This window comes from Cystoisospora suis (genome assembly GCF_002600585.1).
Source record: "Cystoisospora suis strain Wien I chromosome Unknown contig_2202, whole genome shotgun sequence".
In the NCBI taxonomy this organism is placed as follows: Eukaryota; Apicomplexa; class Conoidasida; order Eucoccidiorida; family Sarcocystidae; genus Cystoisospora; species Cystoisospora suis.
The window spans coordinates 1,337-24,521 of record NW_027155001.1 but is presented as its reverse complement, the minus strand read 5'-3'; the positions used below and the strand labels follow the sequence as shown (position 1 = coordinate 24,521).

Sequence of the window (23,185 nt, the reverse complement as noted above, 5' to 3'; positions counted from 1 at the left end):
CTCTCTATTTCTACTTCGTTAACCTGCTGTTCTATTCTTATCCTCACTGATTGCCCTTCTACTGTGTAAGTCCCTACTTGGTTTGCTGTTTACACCCTATTCACTTAGTCTAGCACTCATTTACTAGGTTACTCTCTTAGTTCCCCTCGTAGTCACCCATATCGCGCAATCGCATGCACACAGCACATTGTTACTTCTCACTTGGACACTTGCTCTTTTCTAAACGATGTTGCTTCTTCTCCCTTTGAGTGACTTTAGCCTTCCGGACTTCTCGTACATTCATGCGAATTCCCTTTCTGACTCCTCGTGATCCAGGTCTCCTCCTTCGCCTTAGACTGCCCTAGCAGTCATACTCTCTTGCCTTCAGGTTTCCTATACGCGATACTTCTTGCTCGTTCTGCTTTTTGTCCTTGCATCAACCTTCATAGTTCATCAGTAGGCCTGCTTTTATCAAAGGCTTCGCCTCTGACAGACTGACTCATGCAGACTGCACATCGTGGACCGCCTCGCCTCGTTCGACGGTTTCGGCCCGCGGGGGTTTCGTCCGGCTTCTGCGTCGGACGCAGGATGTGGGGTTTCCCGGGTGCATACGTGTGCATTTCCTTTCTATTTTGCACGGTTCCTGGCCCGGGATCGGGTGGAAACCGTGTTTTTGCCGGCTCGATTCACCGGCGGGTGAGTTGGCTCCCGCGAGCCGTTGCGGCTCGCCGGGGGTCCCGATGCCGTTTCCGTGGGTATTTCTTATTTGTTCTCGTGTTTGCTGTGGTTCAGTGGTTAGCAAATGCCTTTTGCTTCCCATTGATAGAAGGTCCCCTTACAGTTCTAGAACGCGTTAGAAACCTGGCGTACGTTGTGGACTTTCTGCCGGGATGCGCCTGCATCGTACGGCAAATGAAGGATTTCTGCGCAAGCGTGAAGTGTGTGCGCGCTACCCGCACGCGCTGCCTTCTGTCGGCAACTCGGCCTGCAGTCGACCAGACCGGCAGCAGCATTGCCCAAGGTGTCGGCACTCGGCGGCGACCGGACGAACCCGACGCGCACCCCTATGCGGTCGAAATAATACTCCGGACACGGGAGCCGAAGAGGCTCGACGGAACAACCGAGCGCCAGTTCTTAGTTAAGAGGGAAGACTGTGAGCTGGGGGAAACCTGGGAAAGGTACGGCTCATTGAGGGACGTGCCGACATCGGAGGATAAAAGAGCTGCTCAGGCTTGTTAGAGGTGGCGAGCATACAGCAGCTCAAAGGAGGGGGTAGTGTACCGCCCTCGATGCGACTCGGCGCCGTCCTGTATGCTGTGCCGTTAGTGAGTGCCGCACCGGCTGCTTAGTGCAGCGTCGTGAGCGACCGCTGGGTAGCCGACTAGGGCGTGTCTCTGTCCTCAACAGTCGTAAGTGTCGTGCCTTCGTGCACAGACAGGATCGGTTCATCAAAGTTTTCGCGGCAACCTTTACACACAGCATGCCCAGCCGTCGGGGATGATTACGGCTGTCACAGCAATCACTGCGACACGAAAATAAAGAGAACAAGCCTCTCTTGCTGCCTTCGAAACGACCGGGTGCTACCACGCGAGAGCTCACCAGACTTACAACTGGAGGTCTTCTGTTGGGGTCCAGTGGTGACGCCTCCTGTTCGCCGACGGTGAGGCACTGCTCACACACGCTTTGTTCGACACGCAGGAGCCGTTCTCGCGGCCTACACTTAGCATGGCGCGGGAGACAGTGGCAGTCGCGCAGAGCGGCAGCACGGGCATCACAAGCAGTCCGGATTTGCCTTTGAAGCCAGTCACTACTGCGTCTGTCGTTACTGGCTTCGTTAACAGTATTGCCTGCCATGCGACTTTGAGGTCTGCCGTCTCCCAATCAAAAGAAGGGAGCAGCGAGAAGAGGCGCAGCCGAGACTCAGCCCAGCTGTACATTACACACTAAACCACTAGTCGGGGGCTTGCGAGACATCGCACTGGGTCATGCATGCGGCTCCACGGCCAAGTCTGTGACGGACACTTCTGAGACTGAGCGTAGACTGGAGTGCATAGGGGGCCGGCCGGCGATCCCCTCTCTACAGTGGAACGCTTGGAACGCTTCTTTTGTTATTAGGAAGAAGCCCTGGTTTGTAGTCATGCCTCTGTTTCCACTGTGAGTGGTCTTGCGCTTGTTCAGCCCTTTAACGTGCAGGCTTGGGCGTGTCTCGGAGCCGTTGGCGTCCGAACTTTGCATGGCTCAGATTCGCTCGAGCTGCTTCTTGCCTCTCCAGGAACCTCCCAAGGTTCTTCTGTTCGGGATAGTTGACGGTTCTCACTTCGATGCTAGGGCGGGCTTCAGAAGTAGTGTTCCCTCAAATCAACACACCAACAGCTTCGGGCCGTCCCACGTAACCCGCAGGGTAGTCTTTCCACACACACGCAGTCTCTGGCTGCTGGGCTAGTTGCAGCTTGCGCTAGTGCGTTCTGTCACTCCCATCACAACCGCTCTCGGCCGCTTGTTGATCGAAGATTCTACGGTTTTCTTTCCTGGTGTGCAGGGCGTTGACCCTGTTGCATGCGCGGGACTAGTCACTCCGTCTCCGTCAATGGTCTCGGGCGTCGTCCTCTTGTCAAGTTGCTATTTTCCCCATCACTCGTGTGGCTGCAAGTAGTGCGTTCTCATGCGCTCCGAAAGAGTCCCCAGCTTCAGTTTTCCTGCTATTCCTTCCTGGCACATGCCCCCCTCCCGTCTCTGGTGTTGGGGGGTCACCGCTGCTGAGCCCTTCGACAGAGCAAGTCCGGGCCCGTGTCCGTCGTAACCGGAACTCTTCGAAGGAATCTGCACGAGGGAAGGGGACAAAAACAGGAGACGGGAGCATAGGCGTCGCAGAGGACTTCAGAGTTGCGCACAACCCTGGCCAGCTCGCGCGCACACGACTTCTCGCCGGTGAAACGTCAGCGTTCACACCTGCCACCAGCTCGCGGTCTGACCCTTCGAATGTATCCGCTTTCTTGAAGCTCTGCCTGTCGTCTTGAGGTTCCCGGCGGCAGTCCTGTCGGACGATGGCGGGCGCTAGGGGAGATAAAGGGACCGGCGAGGCATCTCTCGTCGGTATCTGGACGAAGCAGTATATCATGCAGGCAGCGACAGTGGTTCTTTTTCTTGCAGCGTACTGCGTACAGCCTCTTCTTGTCGATATTATTAAACTCAATGGAGGAGCACACGTAAGTCGCATATGTCGTGGGTAGGCTTTTGGAGACGGCTTCCAAATAGGTGTTCCTCGGTGGGCGCTTCACGCTGAGCGGTCGGCGTCCGGGGACGTTGGTAGATGCCTCTTCCAGCAGTGACCTGTCTCAGTAGGGCTCTTAGGCTTTCTGAAGCGTACGTCGTGAAGCAGTTTCTCATTGCCGACCGTCCTCAGTTCGGACGGCTATACGGAAAGAAAACTACGGACCTGAAAACCCTGAGCGGTTGTAACTGGCAAGTCTGCATGCATGGTTGATGTATCACCTTCGCAGTTGGTGAATTGTTGCGGATCTCTTGTGGTTTCCCGGGCTTCTGGGGGCTTGTACAAAATAGTCGTAGCTGCCTTTAGCGGTGTATCTTTGGTGCGTTTTACAATCGCGTCCAGAGCGGCGTTCGGTACTAAGGTGTCAATAGCACTCCCCTGGCCTCGCAGATCACACAGGGGAGTACAAACTGTAGTACGGACACTGGGTTAGCCACGGAGGAGGACAGTTGCAGTGCCAAGCAAGCAGCGCGGCGACTAGGGATTCAGTCTTTGAACTGGTAGCCGTCCTAGCTGTTACTCGTTTCCTTGTGTGAATACACGTCTCCCAGTCTGTATACATGTGTTTTTCTTCAAATACCTTTTGTGGTATGCTTTGTTTCTGGCTGCGGCATTCTACGTGCGTGTGCCCACGCATATCATCAATACTGCCTACGTAGCGGCTATGTTTGCTTGCTGTGACCTCTTCATCAAAGGGGGAGCGGGCGTGCGATATTTCTCGGTTTCGCGCTGGATACTGTACAAAGTCGTGGACTGATTTTCGTCCGGGAGAAGGCAGCAAGCGAGAACCCGAGTGGACAAGTCAGTTCTGAGGATGCTGCACTACTCATCTCATCTGATTCTGTGTGGGTGTATAGTCCAGCACATTTTCCATTCTGCTCCCTCACTACTACTCCATGATCATGGTAGGAACGCTGCCAACCAAACAACGGCTCAGGTGAGTTCAGAAGATGCTGCTTTTTCCTTTTTGTGAGCCCTCACAAACACATCTCGCGGACAACCGGATCCTCAGATAGAACCACGTATAAGTGCACATGCACGCATGCATGCGTTTGTTCACTGCCTCTCTCTGATCCACGCATGATCCGCAGCGCAGCCGTACCGTGCATGTGCGTGTGTTGGTGAAAACTGGCCCGATGTTCTCCCTTCTACGGCATCTTACAAATGCTGCACGGGTCATACCGACACATCGTGCTTTCGTCGCAGTGATACTGTATCTGGCTTATAATCTGTAAGGGTACGGGACTGTCTCTCCAACTTCTTTCTTTTTATGTTACAGACCCACGAGTGAACGAGCTTTTGAATCACGTCTTGTATTAGCCCTTCGCGCTGTAAGTCTCATTGTATTTCGCTGGCGTTTTCTCTCTTCAGCGACTGCGACTGGCGAAAGGGCTTGCTGGTCTCCTCGTTAGATATCGTCAATCAGCTTCTTAAGAAGGGTAAGGAAATATCTCGCTGTCGTTGCGAGTCACAGTCATCTATACAAGTTCCTGAAGCTGCCTTACATCAACATGCTTTCCAGGTCGCTGCTGCGAACCTACGCTTACGCGGAGCTAACAGCGTCTAAGGACAGCCCACTCAGCTTCCTCCGTTCCCGATAGCATATAAGGCGATGAAGTGTTGTCGTCGGCACCCAACCACTGGACATGTACCTGAGAAGACTGAAGAGAAAGTACGGGGCAGCGTTGAAAGAATAACTCGACTCTTCGCTCCCAAAGAAATGCACGTTTAAATTGCAAGCCAGACCTGTGGTAGGCTGTAGAAGATCGCAGTTGCGAGTCTGCTAGGGTATAGTTTTGTAGCATTCTGACTGTCACGAGCAGAGCATCAGAAGAAACACAGCTGTTGAAAGCGACTGATTTTTTTGAGGGCCGTTCTTACCCACCACTAATATGAGCGCGCCCCGGCAGCACAAGCAAAACATCTGTAGCGCTTTCGTGAAGTTCAGCCACAGCAGTTTTCGTGGTGTGTTGCGACGTTGATTTTGTGTCTTTGCTGTTCTGCCGTAACTCAGCGGGCTTGTTGTACGCGGGTGCTGCGGTCTACATCGTGGTAGATAGCTCGTCGATGGTGTGGACGGCGGTGTGGTCTCTCCTTCTGCTCCGCCGGCAGCTCAAACCCATACAGTGGATTGCGGTAAGCACTTCGGCCGTAAACGAATCACCTGCATCGCAAGCTGTACAGGTCACATGGCTCATCTCTTACGTCAGGTTTGTTTGGCGTGCCAGGCCTACCCATTCACACACAACACTTCCTCGCAAGGAAATTGGCGGAATGGTACAGCAAGTTTGATGTCAAGTCTTACGCGTTCTCCACTGCGGTGTGCTGCTGGCGACGGCAGTGCAGACGGGTGAGGTCGTTGGACGTCGTTCGAACGACCGTGCAGACTGGACGTTCGGACACTTTTCCAGCCTGGCGGAAGTCGGGAAAAAAACTTAGTGCCCTGCGTCGTCGAGTCACCGGTTCTCGCGTCACTTGGATTTTGGCTTCTTGTGTGTACTTCATTGTTGTTTCTAACGTCTCCGGCACGTCATTGGTCCCAGATCACCCTGATCACGGTGGGAATCTCCCTGAAGGCCTGCCAGTTAAATTTCACCTTTCGAGATGAAGAGTTTCTAGGAGTCGTTTTGATTCTTCTTGCCTCTGTGCTAATGGGGCTTACTTTTGTTCTCAATGAGAAGTTCATGCGTGGCGATGACAGGATCGAAGGACCCAACCTCGTCTGCATGATGGGGTAAGCTGGGTGCGGATTGCTGGTGTTTGTGACGTGTAGCTGCGTCACGAAACTCAAGTGGGTCCGGCTTCTCTGTCCAACTGGCGACAGTTGCCCACACCTAGCGGTAGCACAATCTGGCAATGCGAACGTTCCTTGGTATCGCACCTTGTTTGCCCTCACTGTGTACTTGCGACCTGGTCCGGTTGCACTCTTCTGTCTCTTGTCGGCGCTGCTAAAACTCTGCAGCAGACGCGCTCGTAGCCGCTAGTGCAATGTAGGGACGAGCTGGAATGCTGTCTGTGCCGCGGAAACGAAGCTGAGCATCCGCTGACTGACAGAAGCGACTGCTGCTAGGCCCGTGACGTAGACGAGGGAGCGGACCGAGACTCGGCCTTGTGTACTGGAAACCAACAGCTGGCTTTCCTACTCTGGGAAAAGTACCTGGCTGGACTCTTCGCAGGCCTTTCTACACAACAGCCGGTGACGATCGTTTTATGTACTCAGTCACTTCCGTGGGCGGGAAGCCTTGTTGCGGAGGTCAGTTGCTGGTGGCAGAAACTCCGCAGGGCCTTCCGTCTTCCCGAGAACTGAACCCTGTGCGCTGTCGCGGTGTACGTTTTGTGTTTTCTAGGGTGTGCTGCGCGATCCCTGTGACGCTTTGGACCTTGGTGTGGACAGTGCCTCACTTTCACGAACTAGTCGTTGAACCCGTCCTTGAGAAGTCAGGTTCCTTCAAGGTTAGTCTTCGTTTCAGCCGTCGAGGTGGCGTTTCCTGATCGACTCGGAACGGGCGGCATAGCTTTTTAAGAGGATGCCCTGTGAAGGCAGGTCTTGGAAAAGACACTGCGTAGAGCACAGAGTGTGTTGCGCGATCGCGACCGCGTTGTGAATGTTGATATGGCGCAATGTGACACTTTCGCAACTGCCACAGCTCCGCTGTTCTGAGGTTCCCCGCTTTTCCGCTGAGCGTTACCTTCTTTCATATGGGCTCCTGTGCACCGTACGGAGTTTTTCGAGCATTCACGAGTGCTGTCGGGGTGTCCTTAGCGTCACCGCAGTGGCATATCCCTTTCTGCTGACATCCGCTTGACGCTGAAAGCCGCCGGAGAATGTGGTCCTGGACAACTTTAAGCAGGTTACAGAAGCTTTGTTACCTAGGACAGTTAGCGGGCAAAGCCAGAGTGAATTCAACAGCTTACAAACCTCGAGTGCTAGTCGGTGTGCAGCTTCCGTAGTGTTCCGTGTCACACTCGCCTTTAGCCAGCCTCAGTACGGAAACAGCCCAGGTAACTTCATTCTACGCGCGACCTGTCCGGTCACCTGGAAAATCCGTTCTCGAACTGCAGAGGCCAGTCCTTGAGGCGCGCTTGTCTTCTGAGTAATAGCACGTTCATAATTCGTTCGAGTCCGGTTACCTGGAGGCCCCCCCGGGAAGAAGTACACACATCCGTATAGGTGCTCGGAGTGGCTTCGTCTGAGCCTTCTGCTTTGCGGGATACAGTCTCTGCATGGGTTCGTGCGAAGGCCGCGTTGCACTCTATTTCCTCGTGCTGACAGGCGCAGCGGAAGTGTTCAGTTGTACCATCAGCTACCAAGCGGCCGCTTTCCACCTCATCTTACATGTCCGATAGTCTCGGCGCCGGGCGAGTGTAGCGGGATAAGCACATTGTCCGTCTGTGGAATTCAGACGAACAACGGGAAGGTGTGTGAAGCGCGAACATGAAACAGTACGGGAAGAGGGTGGGTGTATTGCTGTCCGTTGAAAGGAATCCTCGCTTGAACTTTTCGACAACGAAGGCCGCAAGTATCCCAGGTTTGCTTTCGGGAGGCGCAGCCCCGTATGTTGGGCGCCTGAGCTCTGTCAGGCACGACAGTCCTGCAGACACGATGCATGCGTGCTTCACCGGCTGCTTGGTCCGCTGGTAAGTAGCGGTTTACCCCCCACCTCTCCCCTAGGCCTCATGAGTTGGGTGTCCCGCTTTTGCTCGACCTCCACTCAGGAAACCTGTTTCTGTTCGTTGTTTCTGGGTTCACTCTGATTGTGGTACCCCATGCGACTTGTAGGGACTGAAGGTAGCCCTGGTCTTTTTCATTTCCCACTGGCTATTCTGTGACGTCCAGCCGAACCAGTGCCTGAATTTCTGGACTGGAACTTCTGCCTTGGTGGTAGGTCCTGTCCAAGTTCTTTTTTTAGAGTTTGATCTGAACTTCAGGTGTGCCTGGGAGGGTGGTAAACCACCAAAGTATGGCCACGCTGTTCCGCGTGACCGAAGATCCCTGTGGTTGCTGCAGGTTGTGCCACCGTTGGACCTGGGTTGCACGAGGGCACACATTTCACTGACCCGGAGGTGTTTCAGTTTCGTTTTTTTGTCAATTGCGCCAGGGGCTGGGGCAATCGGTGCGAAAGAGCCACACGCTTTCCGACTGGAGCCTGTCTTTGCATTGCTTACAACAGTGGTTACTAACCACACACACTTGATTAGGAACCATGAGTACAACTCCGGCCCACGCCGCTGTTTGGCGTCGCATGAGATTTGTGAGGTCCGCGACTCCGAGTCCTCGTGCCCAGCTTGAGCGCGACGTGCAGGTTGGACAGAATGCAGCAGTGGCATCGCTGCGCTAGTCCGGGTGAACAGTACTTTTACAGGCACCACTCAGACAGCTAGTAAGACTTACCCTACCCCGGGTATGCAGCAGACCCTAGGCGCCCCGTCTATATTGAATTTTTGTAGAGCTGAATCAGGAACAGCTCTCTGTGGGCCAGGAATTGCAATCGAGGCGCTCGTTTGTGGGGCTGTGGTTCACGTGCTCGATGAGGATGAAAGATGCACCGCGTAACATTGTGTGTGAGTGTACAGTGTGTTGTCGGGGTCGTCTTGTATTCCTTCGCGCCAATGACACCTCCGGTATCGTCTTTTAAGAAGACACCCATCGCTTCCGAGTGCGCTAAAGAATCAACGATCGTAAGCCGCGACAGCTGAAGAGCGTGTGTGCTGTACAGAATTGGCCTCTCCCGGCTTCCACCAGTGCTATAGCGTGACAGCGTGTGACAGGTCCCTTGGGTAGACCCCGGGACTCCGAGGATCCACGTTTCGGTAGAATGAGGGCAGGATCATTTGTTCGGAAAGGAACTGTCCGGTCCGAGCGGTGTTGGGACGGTGTTGCGGTGGTCGCCTTCTGGCTGTCGGGTGCGCTTTCACAACGGCAGTGCAACGTAGCACCTCTTACAGTTCATGGAGTGGTTCAAAAGAGCTAAGGTGCTGTGGGTAGCACAGGGCGCCGTTCGCCTTCTTTCTTTGAACAGTTCACTCGGCTGCTAACACGTAAATGTTGTCCAGGCGATTTCCAGATGAAATCGTTTCTCGGTCCCAGTGATTTTGCCGGACACGTAGCTTCACATCGCCCGTGCTTATCTTACAGCTTCAAGATTGGCACAGCATCACCCACTCTGGGGACTGAACTTGGCTGTCTGCAGGGCGAGGATGAGTTGGAGCGGCAGGAGGCATACTTGAGCCAGGCGTCGATCCTGCTGCCTCCGACGAAGGACACTATGGAAGTTCAGCTCCCAGATGAGAAATACGCTGCCCTGCCTGGTCGGTAAGAGGAGTGTAGGCGACACTCAGGAAACCTCCTGAAACTCTCGCGGGACTCTTACAGGTTTTTCTTCCGGACTCCAATGCATTATACGGTGGGGAGGTCGCGAAAAGGCTCGCATCCGAGGTTTGGAAGGCGAGTGAGCAGCAGTTGGAAGATCCCATCGATCTGCAGGACAGTCCGGCACAGAAAGGCGTTTTTACCAGCCGGTAAATCCTGTCTGATGCAAACCGGAGTGGCTTCTGCTTTCATTTCGAAGGCTCCGATAACATGACGGAACCGACATCCGTACACTCGGCTGTGCTGCCCGGTGAACGGGGTGATATTCTTTCCCTGGACAGAATGCAGTGGCTTCCCGGATTGTGACCATCTCGTTGTTCCGGCTACTTCGTAGGGTGCGGATAAAAGAGAGGCACACCGGTGGTACAGGAGCCAGCTGCTCCTGACGATGCCGTGTGACCACACGCTGATGCTGGTAGTCACATCGGTCCAGACTGGTGCCCTGGCGTACAGGACTCGTCCAGTCATGAAGACACGAAGCCCCATATTCTGCAGAACGCTGTCACTTGAGGTGATTGCGTAGCAAACCTGCTGGTGAGAAACATAACCGTTGGCCGGTTCCTACTCACTGAACGCGTCAGTTTTGTAATTACAAACTACGAACATCTCTGGTTCGAAGCAATATATCTAGCGACCTTGATCAATCGTACGCTCTTGCGGCGAAGTGGAACCCGGACCTTACTATTTTAGCTCTGTCCGGGCAGATGGCCTGGGGACAAACCAGCAAACAGCCTCGAAGCACACTCGCGCAAAGCGATGGCCCGAACAAATTCGGAAAGGATCATTCGTAGAAGAGGCTAACTGAAGACGAAGGTACTTCGTTGTCAAACACACGAAGATATTCTCTGGTCTTTCAACAGTCGATCAGGCGCCAAGCAGTGACAAGAACACAGAACACCAGAATGACATGCAAAATTCCTCACGCAGATATACCGAAGTTCGGGCGAATTTCTCGAAAGTTCCTGCACAGCAAAATGCGACGTCGGCGCACTCCGCTGGAAAGCCTATGCAGTGACAAACCTGTGACACGGCACGAGGGTTCAGCCGGTGGCCCACAAGGAGACTTTAGCAATACCTTAGAAGCACAGGACAGTTGCGTACGGCGTGTCGTAAACCATTTCCTGATCTTCTTCGTGCAGGCGCGCCTTGGCAATCTGTTTGCGCGCAACCTGCCGTTCCTGTTCAGCATGCATCATTGACTCGCAGACTTCCACTTCATCGACGAGATCTTTGAAGCCTTCGTCTTCTTCTGGCCCTCTAAGCCTCATGGCGCAGCCAGGCACGCTGAAAAATACATGTCTTTCGAGTGTGCCCTTCGTCAGAACCGTCTGGTCCGCCATCATGGGCGGTGGAAGCATGTCGGCGGGTACCATGGCTGGGTCTACATCGTGAAACAATCCACCCGAGAGTTCCTCTTCCGTAGCTGCTATGAGTCCTTTGCGCTTTGCGTGATCCACAGAGCCCTTCTGAAGAGCTCTGTTCACGTAACTTGTCTGCTGGCTACCTTGGACAGGAACTCCCGCAAGGCACTGCCCTTGGTCGCCGGCTTCGGGGACTAACAGAGACGGATTTGCATAGCCCACAGCGTCAGGCAGGCCCATGGCGTCGCCTGCTCCCGAATCCCCCGCGTAGTAGTGCTGGACTTCTGTGCCCGGCCACGCCTCGGTGCCTGCAATACAACCCGTCGGGGTATCGCCCCAGGAAGATACGCCACTGTATATAGTCCTGGCACCGTAGGACGAGTAGTCACCGTCGGTCATCTGGTAGTGCGACCAATACCTGCCATCGGCTGTGGCTGCATCGGCGCAGCCGCCTTCTGCCGGTGCCTCCGCGTGTTCCAAACCAACTCGGTTGGCGCCGATGAAACAGCCAGTCATGTATACTACGGCGTTGTCAGCCGCCTGCGGCTCCGCGAAAGTTACGTACGCCTTCCCGCCCGGGACGACTTTGGTCTGAATAATCTCTCCAAAATGTGAAAGGTGGCACTCAACTTCTTCCTCCGTACAAACAGGATCAAGCCCCCGGACCACGACCCTAGCAGTGGCTCCACCGGCTAAGACGCCCCTCTTTCGTTTGGTAGGCACGAATCCCCCACAGTAATCTTGCGCTATTTTCTGCGCTTGCAAGGCTGTAGCCGCATATAGCTTTGCCATCGCTGACTGAACAGAGGGGTCTTGTGACGAGCCGTGACCCGTGACCCTGCTGTTGTTAGATCTGTTGACTCTGATTCGTCGACCTCTGCATATCGCACCGTTCATCTCTCCGAGTGCACGTTCAGCTTCCTCCGGATCCCGGAAGTGCACGAAGCCAAAGCCTCTGCAAGTCCCTGAGAAGTGCATAGAAACTAGAATGGATCGCAGATCTTGGACCGCGAGCATCGCTTAGAGTCAGACGCCAGCTACGTCAGGGAATTTGAGAATGCAGTCTCAGCTTGGCCCCCCCTCTGACAATGTAAGAGGTTTTCAGAAACTCGCCTAGTCGCAAGTCTCAGTCTTGTTCTGCCTAGACAAGAGCAACATTCACCTTTCTTGCAGTTCAAGAGCGAGTACGGAAGGCGGAGGCGTGGCTGGGTCACCGGACGTTGCTATTGACAATGCAGTCGAGGCACCGAGGCAGGGTCCTACCTGTGCTTGGATCCATGATCAGCTTCACAAAGCAGACGCTAGCGTAGTGCTGCTGAAAAAGCTCCTCGACTTCTTCTCGAGCTGTGGCTGGATCCAGGCTGCCAATCCACAGAGAAACGCTGTCCGGAGGTGGACTCCCTTGTGGCTGCCGAGATGAGCTGTCAGTCAGTCTCCGTGCTACAGCAGGACACGAACAGCCATGACAAAGAAGATGCTGTGATGTTCCCTTAGCCGCACACCGTCACAGGTGATCGCTGTGGCTGAAGCTGACATCACACCCTCTATCGCTGGGATTTGGTCGCCGCCGTTGTCACGCAGTGTGGTAAATATGGGGTCCTCCAAAAAAGTCTGCTGCTCTTCAGCGTCTGTCGCCTTACCGGTCTGCTCGGCAGGTTTCGTGGTTTCATTTGTGGTTCGGTTGAGCTCAGGAGGCCTTGAAAAAGTTGCTCTTGCTTCAGGTTTTTCTGTCAAGTTGAAATTTGCCCAGTTCAGTCTGTACTTGTGACACCTGCCCGGAACGAAGCGTCCGTTCATGTGCTCTAGTACGTACTGCGCATGCTTCTCGTTTGCAAATTCCACAAAGCCAAAAGAGGGCAACCTTGTTATCTTATCTCGACAGACTCTCACGTGCGTGATAAAGGCGCTAAACTCGAGGAACATGTCATTCCTCACGTAGGTTTCGTCAACCGGAAGCTCGGCCCTATCAAGGTCACCCATCCAGAGTGTGCGGCGCTCCTTCGGTCTTCCTGTGCTACTAGACTTTGCGGTGTCGCCGGGTGCAGTCACTTCATCAGCTGGCGCTATACCCTCAACTCTTTGTGTTGTAGTTTGCCCGGAAATGGTGGAGAGAGTCTCGGCTGCCAGTCGGATTGCAAAGCTGCCTCGGAACCCATAGGGCACTGTAGCAGTTGCCATACTGCAGATCGTTGTCGAGAGGCAAGCGACTTTCCAACGTCGAAACACTCCCAGGATACTACCTGACTTCCTGCCGCAAGGACCTACAATCGATTTTGCCTCTCGTCAAGCTCAATGTACGGAAACTAATAGAGCACATTCACATAGTGACATACGGCCATAAAATAAAGCAACGGACGGCTCCGGTCAGATAACAGAAGCAGAGTTCGAAACGGCCAAACAAAAAACAACGAGCGCAGACAATAGAATCCCTTCAGGACTCAAATGCTTCGTTCCGGCTTCCTGGAGCTACGCCTCGAGACTATTCTAGACAATGGCGACAAATTGCATCACAGTTTGATCAGAGGGCATGAAACTGACACCCCCGGGTGACTGCGGATGTCGTGAGCAACTTTATGGCAGCGACACTCCGAGTAACATATACGGGGGAGAAGTGAGGTGCCCCTGACACGTGGCAAGGTGCATCTGCTTCGCCCTGGGCACCGCATTCTCTGGCAACCATTCGAAGCGGATGCAAGCGGGAAGACAGGCATGCGCCGTGGAGCCAAAAGACTAAATATGGGCATATTAACTACTGCCATCCCCTCGAAGCAAAGCATAAGTGGGTGACTGGTCTATGCCAGTAGCCTCCTGCCTTGACGGCTCCAACGCCCTGCCGCCCAGATACCTATAGTCAAGCACAACAGGGTGGCCTTCGTCCATATGCAGACCTCGTTCCCCCCACATGCAACGATCAGGAGAGAGAAAACAACAACTTTGTAAAGCCAATGCCGTCGTGTGGAGGGCTCTTCAGTACGATTGGCGCCATGGATGAAACTGGCACGCCGTTCAACCGATATTGTCGGTCCAGGGAAAACAGAGGCAGTGTAGCATCCCCGCCGAACTTTTCATCCAGAAACTAGGCTTGCGCTTGCTGGACAACTGTTGTGGTCCATAGCCTCCTTGCGGCAGAAGTCGCGTCAGTCAGTTCAAACTGGAAGGACAGAGAGCAAATGGAATCTACTACTGGTCCATGACTGCCACCCAAAAAGCAGCCCGCCCGCACCAACCTGACGGACATATCCTAAACAACGAGCGTGGCTCACTCTGCAGGATCGATCAGTAATGCATGTCCAGCATCCAGTCTTCTGGCTTTCTATAGTGTGCCGATATGCAGCGGTTCTATCGGCGTACAATCCCGACACCAGCGGCGCCAGTCCTGGTTCCCACTTGGATTACTCAGCGCTAAACAGTCAACGACACGTGCTGCTATCCGCCGCAATCCCCACAATGGTCAGGGTGGGCTACTTTAGCATCACGATGGGGAGGCCAACGCAGTTTCTAAAGCGTTATCACAGGTATCCTGTTAGCTTGTCTGTCACATTTCCCTTTGGGATTCCTAACGGACAGTGCGGCGAAGTTCGGAGGGCAATAGCACACCACTTCTGTGCAGGGACCGAAAACGACTCCCGAATCCCGGAGTCGAGACAGATACACTGAGAGTGCCGGGACATGTCTGGCGTGACACGTGAGCTCTGCGGCTTTGCAGGGTAGCAGAGTTTCTGAAGAAGCGAGGACAACATCTTGCACCCGCTATAGGAGAACCAGTGCTGAAGCAGGGTGTGACGAACTGACAAAGGATGAGTCGAGCACGCGTGTTCGCAGGGGCATTCGTGCAGAACACAAAAACTATGAACGCCCATATATTGCTGGTCCAGATCGGCAACCGCTTGCACACGTGCCTATGCTAGTACTGCGGACGAGAGCGTAGAATCTGCTAAAAGGAGAAAACAAAGTGCTGCCGGTTGCTTCTCTTATAGACTGACGACCTACCTGCCTCGGCCTCCCTGTTTGCGAGCCGGTTTCAGCGTCCTAACTGAGTTTCTTTTCCTGCCTGTGAGAACTGCCTCTTGGAGAAGCCGTCATAGCTGTAATCCCGTGTGCCCCGTCGTACCAAGCGAGTCTCGAAGACAACGTGACGGCACAGCTTAGTCCCTTTACTTCTGGTTTTCCCCGGTCGACCGCAAGGAATTCTTAATGACACACCTGCTTTCTCAGTTTGCCGTGTAAGGTCGATGACCAGTAGTCGTGCGTGATACGGCAAAATGAATGAAATATCATGCAGCGCAACGACCTCGAGAAGGGTTGTGGAAGCCAGATTCATGCACTATAATAACATGGGTTCGCAAAGTCTGTCGAACGCAACAGCCGCCGACTGCGCCTACGTACCCTCTGCACTGCAGCGGTCTGGCAAAGGCTGGTCAGTAGTTCTTCTCGTCAAGAAACTCAGTATCCCTTTCTCCGGTAGGAACAGTTTCGAGACGATTGTCCTTCCTCTCGCCCTCTCTAAGGCCTCGCGTTTCTGGAACTCCGGAGAACCCCTTGCTAACCCTTCAACTCGCGCTTCGTTCCAGGCGTACTCCGGCGGAACCTGCACTCTTCCTTGAAACCGTCCGTCTACGAAAAATAAATACCGGACAGTTTCCTCGTCTGTGCCGTGTTGGTGGGTTGTGTTTCGACCTGTGGCACTGCTAGAAAAGCTCTGGGCATCCGGCCACGTGGCGGAAGCTAGGAGGGAAGGAGAAGAGTGCAACGACGCCATCGGAAACGAAGAATGGATCAATTGCCACAACTCCTCGGTAAGGAATGGCGCAAACGGGTGAAGCAACCTTACGAGGTCAAGCGCTGTCCACACAGAGATCTTATTGCCCTGTGCCGACCAGATTGCAAGTTCACGAACGCTGCTCATCAACGCTGCTATGGCGGTGTTCATCGACATGCTCTCAATAGCCGTCGTGACGCGCTGTATCAACGGCTTCATCACGCGGCACTCGAACGTAGAAGGCGCGGTCTCTTCGATAAGAAGCCCTCTCTGACTGGCCAGGTCACCTGGCTGAGTTGCGGTGTCTAGCGTCTCTGCGATTCGTTGAGTTGGGCTTGGCGGGTGCTCTACAGTAGGCCGCCCCCGCACGAGCAGATGCCAGACTCTGTTGAGAAACCGGAAAGCTCCGACAACGCCTGCGATGTTCCACACTTTCTTTGCTTCCAAGGGCCCCAAGAACATCAGATATACGCGGAGTGCATCTGCTCCGTAAACATGAATTATATCATCCGGGGACACCACATTTCCTTTTGACTTGGACATTTTTTCGTGCCGACGGAACACCGCAATAGACGGATTCCCCTTGACAACTCCGATGTTCTTAGCATTGATCTCCACAGCGCTCTCGGGCACCTCAACGCCGTACACAACATCGCCGGAAGGTCTATGTATACCCCACAGCTTGTCCATACCGGCGGGGCAGAGGTCCTTCGCCTGCCCAGACTTGGCCGAGTTGTGATCTCGCTGGTTGGAAACGTGATGTTCTTGACTCGCTCCACCACTGAGCTCAATCCTGTCCTTCACTGCCACGTCATCGGCAGATACCAGCGTATGCGTGTCACACCGTCTGAACACGTAGTACTGAGGCTGCCCGAGAACAATCCCCGGAGTAACCAGTCGCTGGAATGGCTCGTCGCACGACACTAGTCCCAGATCGCGCAGAAATTTATGCCAAAACCTGGGACGCACACAGGTCAGCATTGCTGCCAAGGTGGACGAGGGAGACCGCTTTCATAGACACCACGGGGGGTTGTGCCTTGGAGTGGACAGAAGAAAAAAGGAAAAGGACACGCCCCGCGGGCCACCTCCCTGTCGGTCCCCACGCTATGGCAGAAGGACGTCACTGTGTCTACATTCCTGCTTGATGGCTAGGGAGCATCCACAAGTCTCCGTTGCCGGTGGGCATGGACAGACACGCCAGTGATGTCCGTGGACTAGCTAGTTACCCACGACAAGAGGCCTGAGTGTACTTATAGCTCACAGTACGATCGCCAAAACCACAGACCTGACTTCAGTAAACTTTCAAATGGAAGTAACGACAAAGCCATAGCCACGTACAGTGAAAATGCTGACAACTGACCTTTCACTCCAAGCTCACACGCCACTTGCCTGGCATAAAGAAGGTGAGTGACTGCATGCTCCTTGCCTCCAATGTACATGTCGACAGGCATCCAGAAGCGCGCTGCAGCCTGACTGAAGGCTGCTTCGGTGTTATGGGGGTCTGTGAATCTCAAGAAGTACCACGAGCTCCCCGCCCACTGTGGCATTGTCGATGTCTCTCTTTGGAATAGCTGAAGCTCCATCTCCCCTTCGGTAGGTAGCTTATTACACGACGAAAAAGCGATGGTCTGCTCGCCTCGGGGAAAACGTTTGCCTTTTCGTTGCTCGTCTTCAGATCCGTGTCCTTGCTTGTTGACGTACTGCGGCCTTGCAGGACGAGTGGCCAGAGCCGTCGCCACACCACCGACAGTCTGTAGAGCAACCGTGACGTTCCACCAGTGGGGAAGGGCATACAACGGAGAAAGAGATCCTAGGGCTGATTCTGCTCTACTGTCCTGAGAGACGCACGGTTGTATCTCGCGTCCGCCGCGTCTCTCGGCTTCCAGCCGTGATACCCAGAAGACATCTGGAGGGGTGCCCGGAATATTCCCTTGCGTCACCCGGCCTTTTGACGGTTCTCGGATGCCGCCAGTATCCAATGTGACAACGTCATCTGCGCACACCGAGGGAGCATGGCTGGCCCCGCTCCTCTGCGTCCCACTGTTACGCCAGTTCCGCAATTGACAAGGTAGTTTTTCCGGTAAAAGTACAGGCAGTTCAGCCTCGGGTACTGGAAGCACGAGGTCCGCGAGGTTACTCCCCTTTACTGCTCGGACTAGCGGAATGGGTTCACCCCACGACCTCTGTCTGCTGAACAGCCAATCACGCATGGCATACCCAATTCGCAGACGGCCAATCCTATGGACCTGGAGAAAATGACGTATCACCTTCTTTCTTGCGAGCTCTCGCTCTAGTCCGTCAAGGGTGAGGCGACCTGCTACCGAACTCGCCAGCTGCTGTGATCCTGGCTGGGCTGGAAGAATGCTCTGAGTGTCTTCAGAAGACATCATCACTCGATTTACACACTTGCAGTTGTCTTTTTCAACGTTCGTTCGGGACTTCCGCGCTGCTGCGTTCTCCTCAATACCGTCGTCTCCTCCAGTCTGAGTAGGAGGTTTATCTGCGTCTTGGTCTTTCGCACTTATATTGCTGCTCCTGCGCCTGAACAGGCGGTGTCGGTCTCTTTCCTCTTGATGAGCCTTGAGCGCGAGGACTTCCGTGATGGGCAGCCCTCTCTGCTTGGCGAGATCTCTGAAGATCGAGTCGTGTGCGGGCACAGCCAAGACCGCATCAGTCTGGTTGAAGAAGACACCAGAGCCATGAACTTTGCTCCACGCGGGGGTACTGCAAAACAGCACTGGCAACTTTCCTGAAGAAACTAGGGGGTGCTGCACATGTACGCCGGTGAAGCAACTCTCGGACATACCAGTTTCCGTACGCGCCTGTTTCACCCATGACTTCGCCTTCTCAGTTCGGGCCAACGTTTCGGCCTGTGCGTGCATCGGGTGAACTGCAACGAAAGCCGCTCCAAAGATTAGCTCGGGGGAAGTCAGCAGACAGGACAGATACGGTTTCACTGCCCCACCTTCATCCGGCACACTCTCGCCTGAAGAAGAGGCTGTCCCCGTGCCTGGCGACTCCTGTTCTCCCGAGTGGCCTGCGAAGTCCCTCGCAGGGTCGCTGCCCCGAAGCAGGGGAAGACGGAGCTCCAGCATCTCACGGCGTCCAATCCAGTTTCGCTGCATGGTCTTCACATCTTCTGGCCAGTTGAGAGTGTTGAGACCCTGCAGCAGCTCGTCCGCGTAAGTTGTGATGCGCAAGTGCCACTGCGCCAACGGTCGGGAAACTACTGGGAAACGTCCGCGCTCGCTCAGCCCTCCACTGACTTCCTCATTTGCCAGCACGGTGCCTGGAACAAACCAAGTATCCAAAATGAGACCCCACCGCAGAAGGAACTGAACAGACAAGAGCGCTGCTCGCTACCTCGTACCTGCATGCACGCTGCGTGCAGAACATGACACGTACAGCTCTAACCGTACACGATCTCAGTGTCACGAGAAAGTTCAGACCGTGGTTCTTGGTGGCCTACTTCCCGGAGCAAACTCCCGCATTCCCCTCCCTCCTACTGTGCACGGCGCTCTGCTCATCTTGCAGATGATGCCACTATCCGGATGTTGCTCGGCAGGATCACACCCAAGAGGCTCAACCTTAGACACACACACGCGTCGTCAACCGCCTTCCTTGGCGGCGCAGAACTGTACGGCTGAGCTTTGTATCAAGCGACCTCCAGTCCTCTGAGCATGTAAGCTTGTGCTGCAGCACCGTTATTCTTAGCTGACACGCCGGCTCATAATGTCCCACACTCCTACCTTGTAGGCACCAGTTTCGTTCCAGCCTAACAGACGTGCATTCCAGCAGCGCCGACCCGGCATGTATCGACAGTCCACCCGATTTGTGGCACAACCGCATTCCAGCTTCCCGCTGGATGCAACATCTGAGCTCAGACACCTGCTTACCAAGTGCCTCGCACCAATTAACGTTGGCCACATGCTCGTAGACCAGTCCGCGCTTCACCATTTGGATGAAAATCCACTGCGTCCACTTGTAGAACGCGGGGTCGCTCGTCGTCAACTCTCTTCTCCAGTCAACACTAATCCCAAGTCGCTGAAGCTGCTGTTTAAATCTCCTCACATTTCTCTCGACAGACTCTCGAGGAGCTAGTCCTGAAAGAATTGCGTGTTGTTCCGCTGGAAGACCGAAGGAATCCCAGCCCATCACATGCAAAACATTCGGCTGCGGAGGACGCGCCTTGGATGGTTGTGTCATCCTTGGGGTGGCTCCACACATGCTGGGAGATCCGTCTGCTTCACGAGGGACGCGCTGCGAGTCCTGCTCCGTCCGAACCTCGGGAAAGCTCTCGCAGTCACGATCCTCGTGCTGAGTACGCTTGTTCTCACTGCGTTGGAGGCTATGGCTGGTGGCTGACCTGGACACTGCTACAAGCCGAGAACGTTCTTGGACATCTTCTGGAGTTTCGAGTAGCGCGCACTGGGGGACACACTGCTGCACCCAACCCGGGAGTCTCGATCCTCGTGCTGACTCTCCGTTGAGAGACGGACTGTGGGACGGGTTCTTTTTGCTGCTCGGGGAACGACCAAGACTGTTGGTCTGTGCACATTGGCACTCCTGCTTCAGCAAAAATCCTCTGAGCTTCAAACGTTTGAATCTCGCGACCACATCAGCGGCTGTGTACGTCAGGCTGTGTCCAACATGCAGTCCCGTGCCAGATGGATAAGGAATCATGGAAAGAACGTAATACTTCGGAGCATCAGACGGCGGCGGTGTTGCTTCACAGACTGGAATGGGGGAAGGCTTTCCGGCTGCTGAGAACTCACGGGAAGAATCTACGTCTACAGACGGAACTGCAGCGACGTCGGACTCACATCCTCGAGTGCCGACAGGTGGCGAGAAGTCCGAAGAGTTATCTGCATAGTAGCGACTCCACTTTTCCTCAATGTCTTTAAATGGATATGACGGAGACGAGTGGTCCGACGACGGTCGGGAAGCAGAAGCACACGACATAAAGGGTACAGCCGCCGCCAGCGAGCCACAGGAGGAAGCAGAAGCTGAAGAACGACGAGAACCTGCAAGACGCGAGAGAGGCGAGAACAAAGGAGTGGCCACACTTGAAAGCACACTGGTCGCTTTCTTTAGTCGAAAGAAAAATGGCCCAGCTGAGATTCCTTCCCTGTCTGAAGCCATCTTTGCAAACCTAGCTTGCGTGATTGCTTTTGCTCGATTGTTCGCCTTTTCTGTGCTACGGAAACCCCGGTAGACTGGAGCAGACAGACCCGGATGGCAGTCACGGGCGAAAGACAAGGCACAGGCATGCCGTGTACATCGTGCGGGTACTCCACAGGCATGACGCGTGAACAAGAAGCCAGCTCGGGCTCCGCCCCGCTGCTTCTTGTGCGCGTCATCATTTTGGCTAAACTTTGACTGGTGTCCAGCCCAAACTGCAGTAGGCTCCAAGAGAGTGGCTTCGGTGCAGAATAGAGACGAAAGGGACGCCGGACACCGGCAGGATGAAACCGATCCAGGGAACAGCCAGAGCTTGATGAAGAAAAATAGCAAGGTAAAAAGAGCCGGAAGCAGTTGACGAAAAAGCTTCTTTTCGTGCATGCTGTGCGTCAAAACGCAAACGGCGAACGCAAGGAAGAAGAAGAAGTGGGGACCGTGTTACTACTTGTGTGTAGGCGGGACTTCTTGAGTGAAGGTCAACGGACCTGACTACTTGCCCAGAACATCGAGTCAATATCACTGCCAGGTCAGAGTGTTGGGAAAAAAGCAGCACAGGTGATCCGGGTGCGCCATTTCATGCCAGACCTGAAAAGAAAATTGTAGAAACCGTCGTGATCAAGGACAGTTGGCGGTGGACTTGAGGGGCAACAGTGCGCTGGGGTTTTTTCAAGCGCACTGTGCACGTCTAGACGGTGTGCTAGGAAGGTCAATGCAAGACGCGTGTCGCGCAAGTTCTCGTTCTCCGTGGGAAAAAGTTGCAACCGATTAGAGAAGGAGATGCATCCATCAATACACGTGGATCAGTGCGTAGAGGTGCGAGCCCCATGTATCGCGAAACCCGGACTTCTGAATAAGACAATTGACGCCGGCATACCGGTTGCCCTAATTCGCGCAGCAGAGCGCGAGAATAAGGAGACAAGATGAGGACATCAGTGTACCTTAGAAAGTGAAGGGGGGCTGAATTCAAAGGGGAACAGCCGGAGAGCAGTCTTGTACACAGGATACTGCCCGGCTCTGTCCCATAGCGGCTTCGATGCAGTTCGACATGGCGGTGCGGTTCTCGTAGGCAGTCGGGACAATCCCATGCCGTGAGGCCGTAACGGGGACCGGTCACGGAGGAGTAAAGAAGAAGAAGACAGGGCACTCCTGTGACCGTGTTTTTGTTTGGCTCAAATACGTCGGGCTAGCTCGCATGCGGCGCCATCTCGGATTGCCCGGGCTGCTGGCGACTGGAAGTTCATACTGCCGATAGTGCGGCCAGGGGTCTGTTGACGACTAGCTTGGACATTGGACTGGCGCCCCGCCTGAGTGGCGACGGCTGACGGGTGGTGGTTTGAGAGGGCTGGACAACTGTACAGAGTTCGAGAGACAGAGGGGGGAAGAAAAAGGGTAGTGGTGGTGTGGTCGCCTATTAAGTGTGGCCTGCTTGTCGTGTTGGGAAATCCGAACTACCGACTGCGAACTCGCCTCCTGGGCTTTCTCTAGTAAACTCGGAACACAGGCCGATTCTCGGTACGAAGCCGCCTAGCTCCTTCCCAGAATGGCGACCCAGTACGAGATCACCGGCCCCCTTGAGCTGGAACATTCTCGTCTCCTGCAACTACTTTTCCTTTGTACGTCATTCAACGATTCCACATTTTCTTGTGTTCCCTTTACGGTGTGCTCGCTTTGCATCAATTAACGGACTAACGTGCTCTACACTGAGTAGCCTTGTCGAGTGCTGATGACTACACCTATGGCGCCCCAAGTATTTTGCCGTTTTCAGGACACGCTGAACCACCAACCGCTTCACTGAAGGCAGGACCCAGCCCGCCGCTCCTCCCATTCCCCTGTGCCTGCACACAGCAACCTGTCAGAGCATTGAACTGCGAAAGCAAACTCGGTGCCGTTACCGACAAAGGTGCCCTCGGTATACTACGGAGTTCCTAAGAGGATGGCTGTCGTTGTGTGAGGAAGTCATCACAGTACACTCCTCAATTATTACACCTCTAGCAACCTCCCAGGAGTTTGAACAGTCAGGCCTCTACAAGCCACTCACTGTTCAGCAATAGTGGAGGCAGACGCCAAAACATAAGGTCGCCTCTGTGCTGCCCGCGCGACACGATAGCGGCGGCACTCGCTCCGGTCTGCCAGTGCTCAGAAGTGCAACAACGGGTAGTGTTTCAAACTTGACGACCCCAGCGCACCATACACAGAGTGAAATTAATAACTGTCATCAAAGAAAGATTACTCTCCAGGACAATCGGAGCTCCGCTCTCGCTCCC

General features: G+C 54.4%; 5 protein-coding genes across 5 annotated transcripts; 3 read left to right on the top strand and 2 right to left on the bottom strand.

Annotated features, from left to right (window-relative positions):
• Nucleotides 1–1,876: 1,876 nt before the first annotated feature.
• On the top strand, nucleotides 1,877–6,742 carry CSUI_004652 (transporter permease protein; the record flags this gene model as incomplete). Its single annotated transcript, XM_068064837.1, has 6 exons — nucleotides 1,877–3,185; nucleotides 4,108–4,187; nucleotides 4,622–4,689; nucleotides 5,265–5,386; nucleotides 5,794–5,984; nucleotides 6,598–6,742. Exons 1-6 carry the CDS (start codon nucleotides 3,024–3,026, stop codon nucleotides 6,740–6,742), a joined length of 768 nt encoding a protein of 255 aa, XP_067923192.1. The 5' UTR covers nucleotides 1,877–3,023.
• A 1,189-nt stretch (nucleotides 6,743–7,931) lies between these two features.
• Nucleotides 7,932–10,823, top strand: CSUI_004651 (uncharacterized protein). The gene is made up of 4 exons (XM_068064836.1): nucleotides 7,932–8,132; nucleotides 8,825–8,929; nucleotides 9,442–10,154; nucleotides 10,760–10,823. Exons 2-3 carry the CDS (start codon nucleotides 8,861–8,863, stop codon nucleotides 9,565–9,567), a joined length of 195 nt encoding a protein of 64 aa, XP_067923191.1. The 5' UTR covers nucleotides 7,932–8,132; nucleotides 8,825–8,860; the 3' UTR covers nucleotides 9,568–10,154; nucleotides 10,760–10,823.
• CSUI_004650 (rna recognition motif-containing protein) lies at nucleotides 10,416–13,690 on the bottom strand. Its single transcript, XM_068064835.1, has 3 exons — nucleotides 12,622–13,690; nucleotides 12,245–12,421; nucleotides 10,416–11,946 (listed from the first exon to the last, which is right to left on the bottom strand). Exons 1-3 carry the CDS (start codon nucleotides 13,157–13,159, stop codon nucleotides 10,697–10,699), a joined length of 1,965 nt encoding a protein of 654 aa, XP_067923190.1. The 5' UTR covers nucleotides 13,160–13,690; the 3' UTR covers nucleotides 10,416–10,696.
• Nucleotides 13,691–15,163: 1,473 nt separating this feature from the next.
• On the bottom strand, nucleotides 15,164–22,070 carry CSUI_004649 (leucyl-trna synthetase). Its single transcript, XM_068064834.1, has 3 exons — nucleotides 19,637–22,070; nucleotides 17,101–19,029; nucleotides 15,164–16,723 (listed from the first exon to the last, which is right to left on the bottom strand). Exons 1-3 carry the CDS (start codon nucleotides 21,300–21,302, stop codon nucleotides 15,360–15,362), a joined length of 4,959 nt encoding a protein of 1,652 aa, XP_067923189.1. The 5' UTR covers nucleotides 21,303–22,070; the 3' UTR covers nucleotides 15,164–15,359.
• A 242-nt stretch (nucleotides 22,071–22,312) lies between these two features.
• CSUI_004648 (uncharacterized protein) lies at nucleotides 22,313–22,666 on the top strand. Its single transcript, XM_068064833.1, has one exon. It carries the CDS (start codon nucleotides 22,462–22,464, stop codon nucleotides 22,600–22,602), a length of 141 nt encoding a protein of 46 aa, XP_067923188.1. The 5' UTR covers nucleotides 22,313–22,461; the 3' UTR covers nucleotides 22,603–22,666.
• The last annotated feature ends 519 nt before the right edge of the window (nucleotides 22,667–23,185 follow it).

Coding starts and splice junctions, on each gene's coding strand:
- CSUI_004651 (XM_068064836.1), top strand. CDS start 8,861: ATGACACCTCCGGTATCGTCTTTTAAGAAGACACCCATCGCTTCCGAG. Junction 8,930..9,441: donor GCGCTAAAGAATCAACGATC/GTAAGCCGCGAC, acceptor GGCTGTCTGCAG/GGCGAGGATGAGTTGGAGCG.
- CSUI_004650 (XM_068064835.1), bottom strand. CDS start 13,159: ATGGCAACTGCTACAGTGCCCTATGGGTTCCGAGGCAGCTTTGCAATC. Junction 12,422..12,621: donor GAAACCTGCCGAGCAGACCG/GTAAGGCGACAG, acceptor GTCCTGCTGTAG/CACGGAGACTGACTGACAGC. Junction 11,947..12,244: donor GATCATGGATCCAAGCACAG/GTAGGACCCTGC, acceptor TGCACTTCTCAG/GGACTTGCAGAGGCTTTGGC.
- CSUI_004649 (XM_068064834.1), bottom strand. CDS start 21,302: ATGCACGAAAAGAAGCTTTTTCGTCAACTGCTTCCGGCTCTTTTTACC. Junction 19,030..19,636: donor TAATTGGTGCGAGGCACTTG/GTAAGCAGGTGT, acceptor GGTTTGTTCCAG/GCACCGTGCTGGCAAATGAG. Junction 16,724..17,100: donor GTGTGAGCTTGGAGTGAAAG/GTCAGTTGTCAG, acceptor CCACCTTGGCAG/CAATGCTGACCTGTGTGCGT.
- CSUI_004648 (XM_068064833.1), top strand. CDS start 22,462: ATGGCGACCCAGTACGAGATCACCGGCCCCCTTGAGCTGGAACATTCT.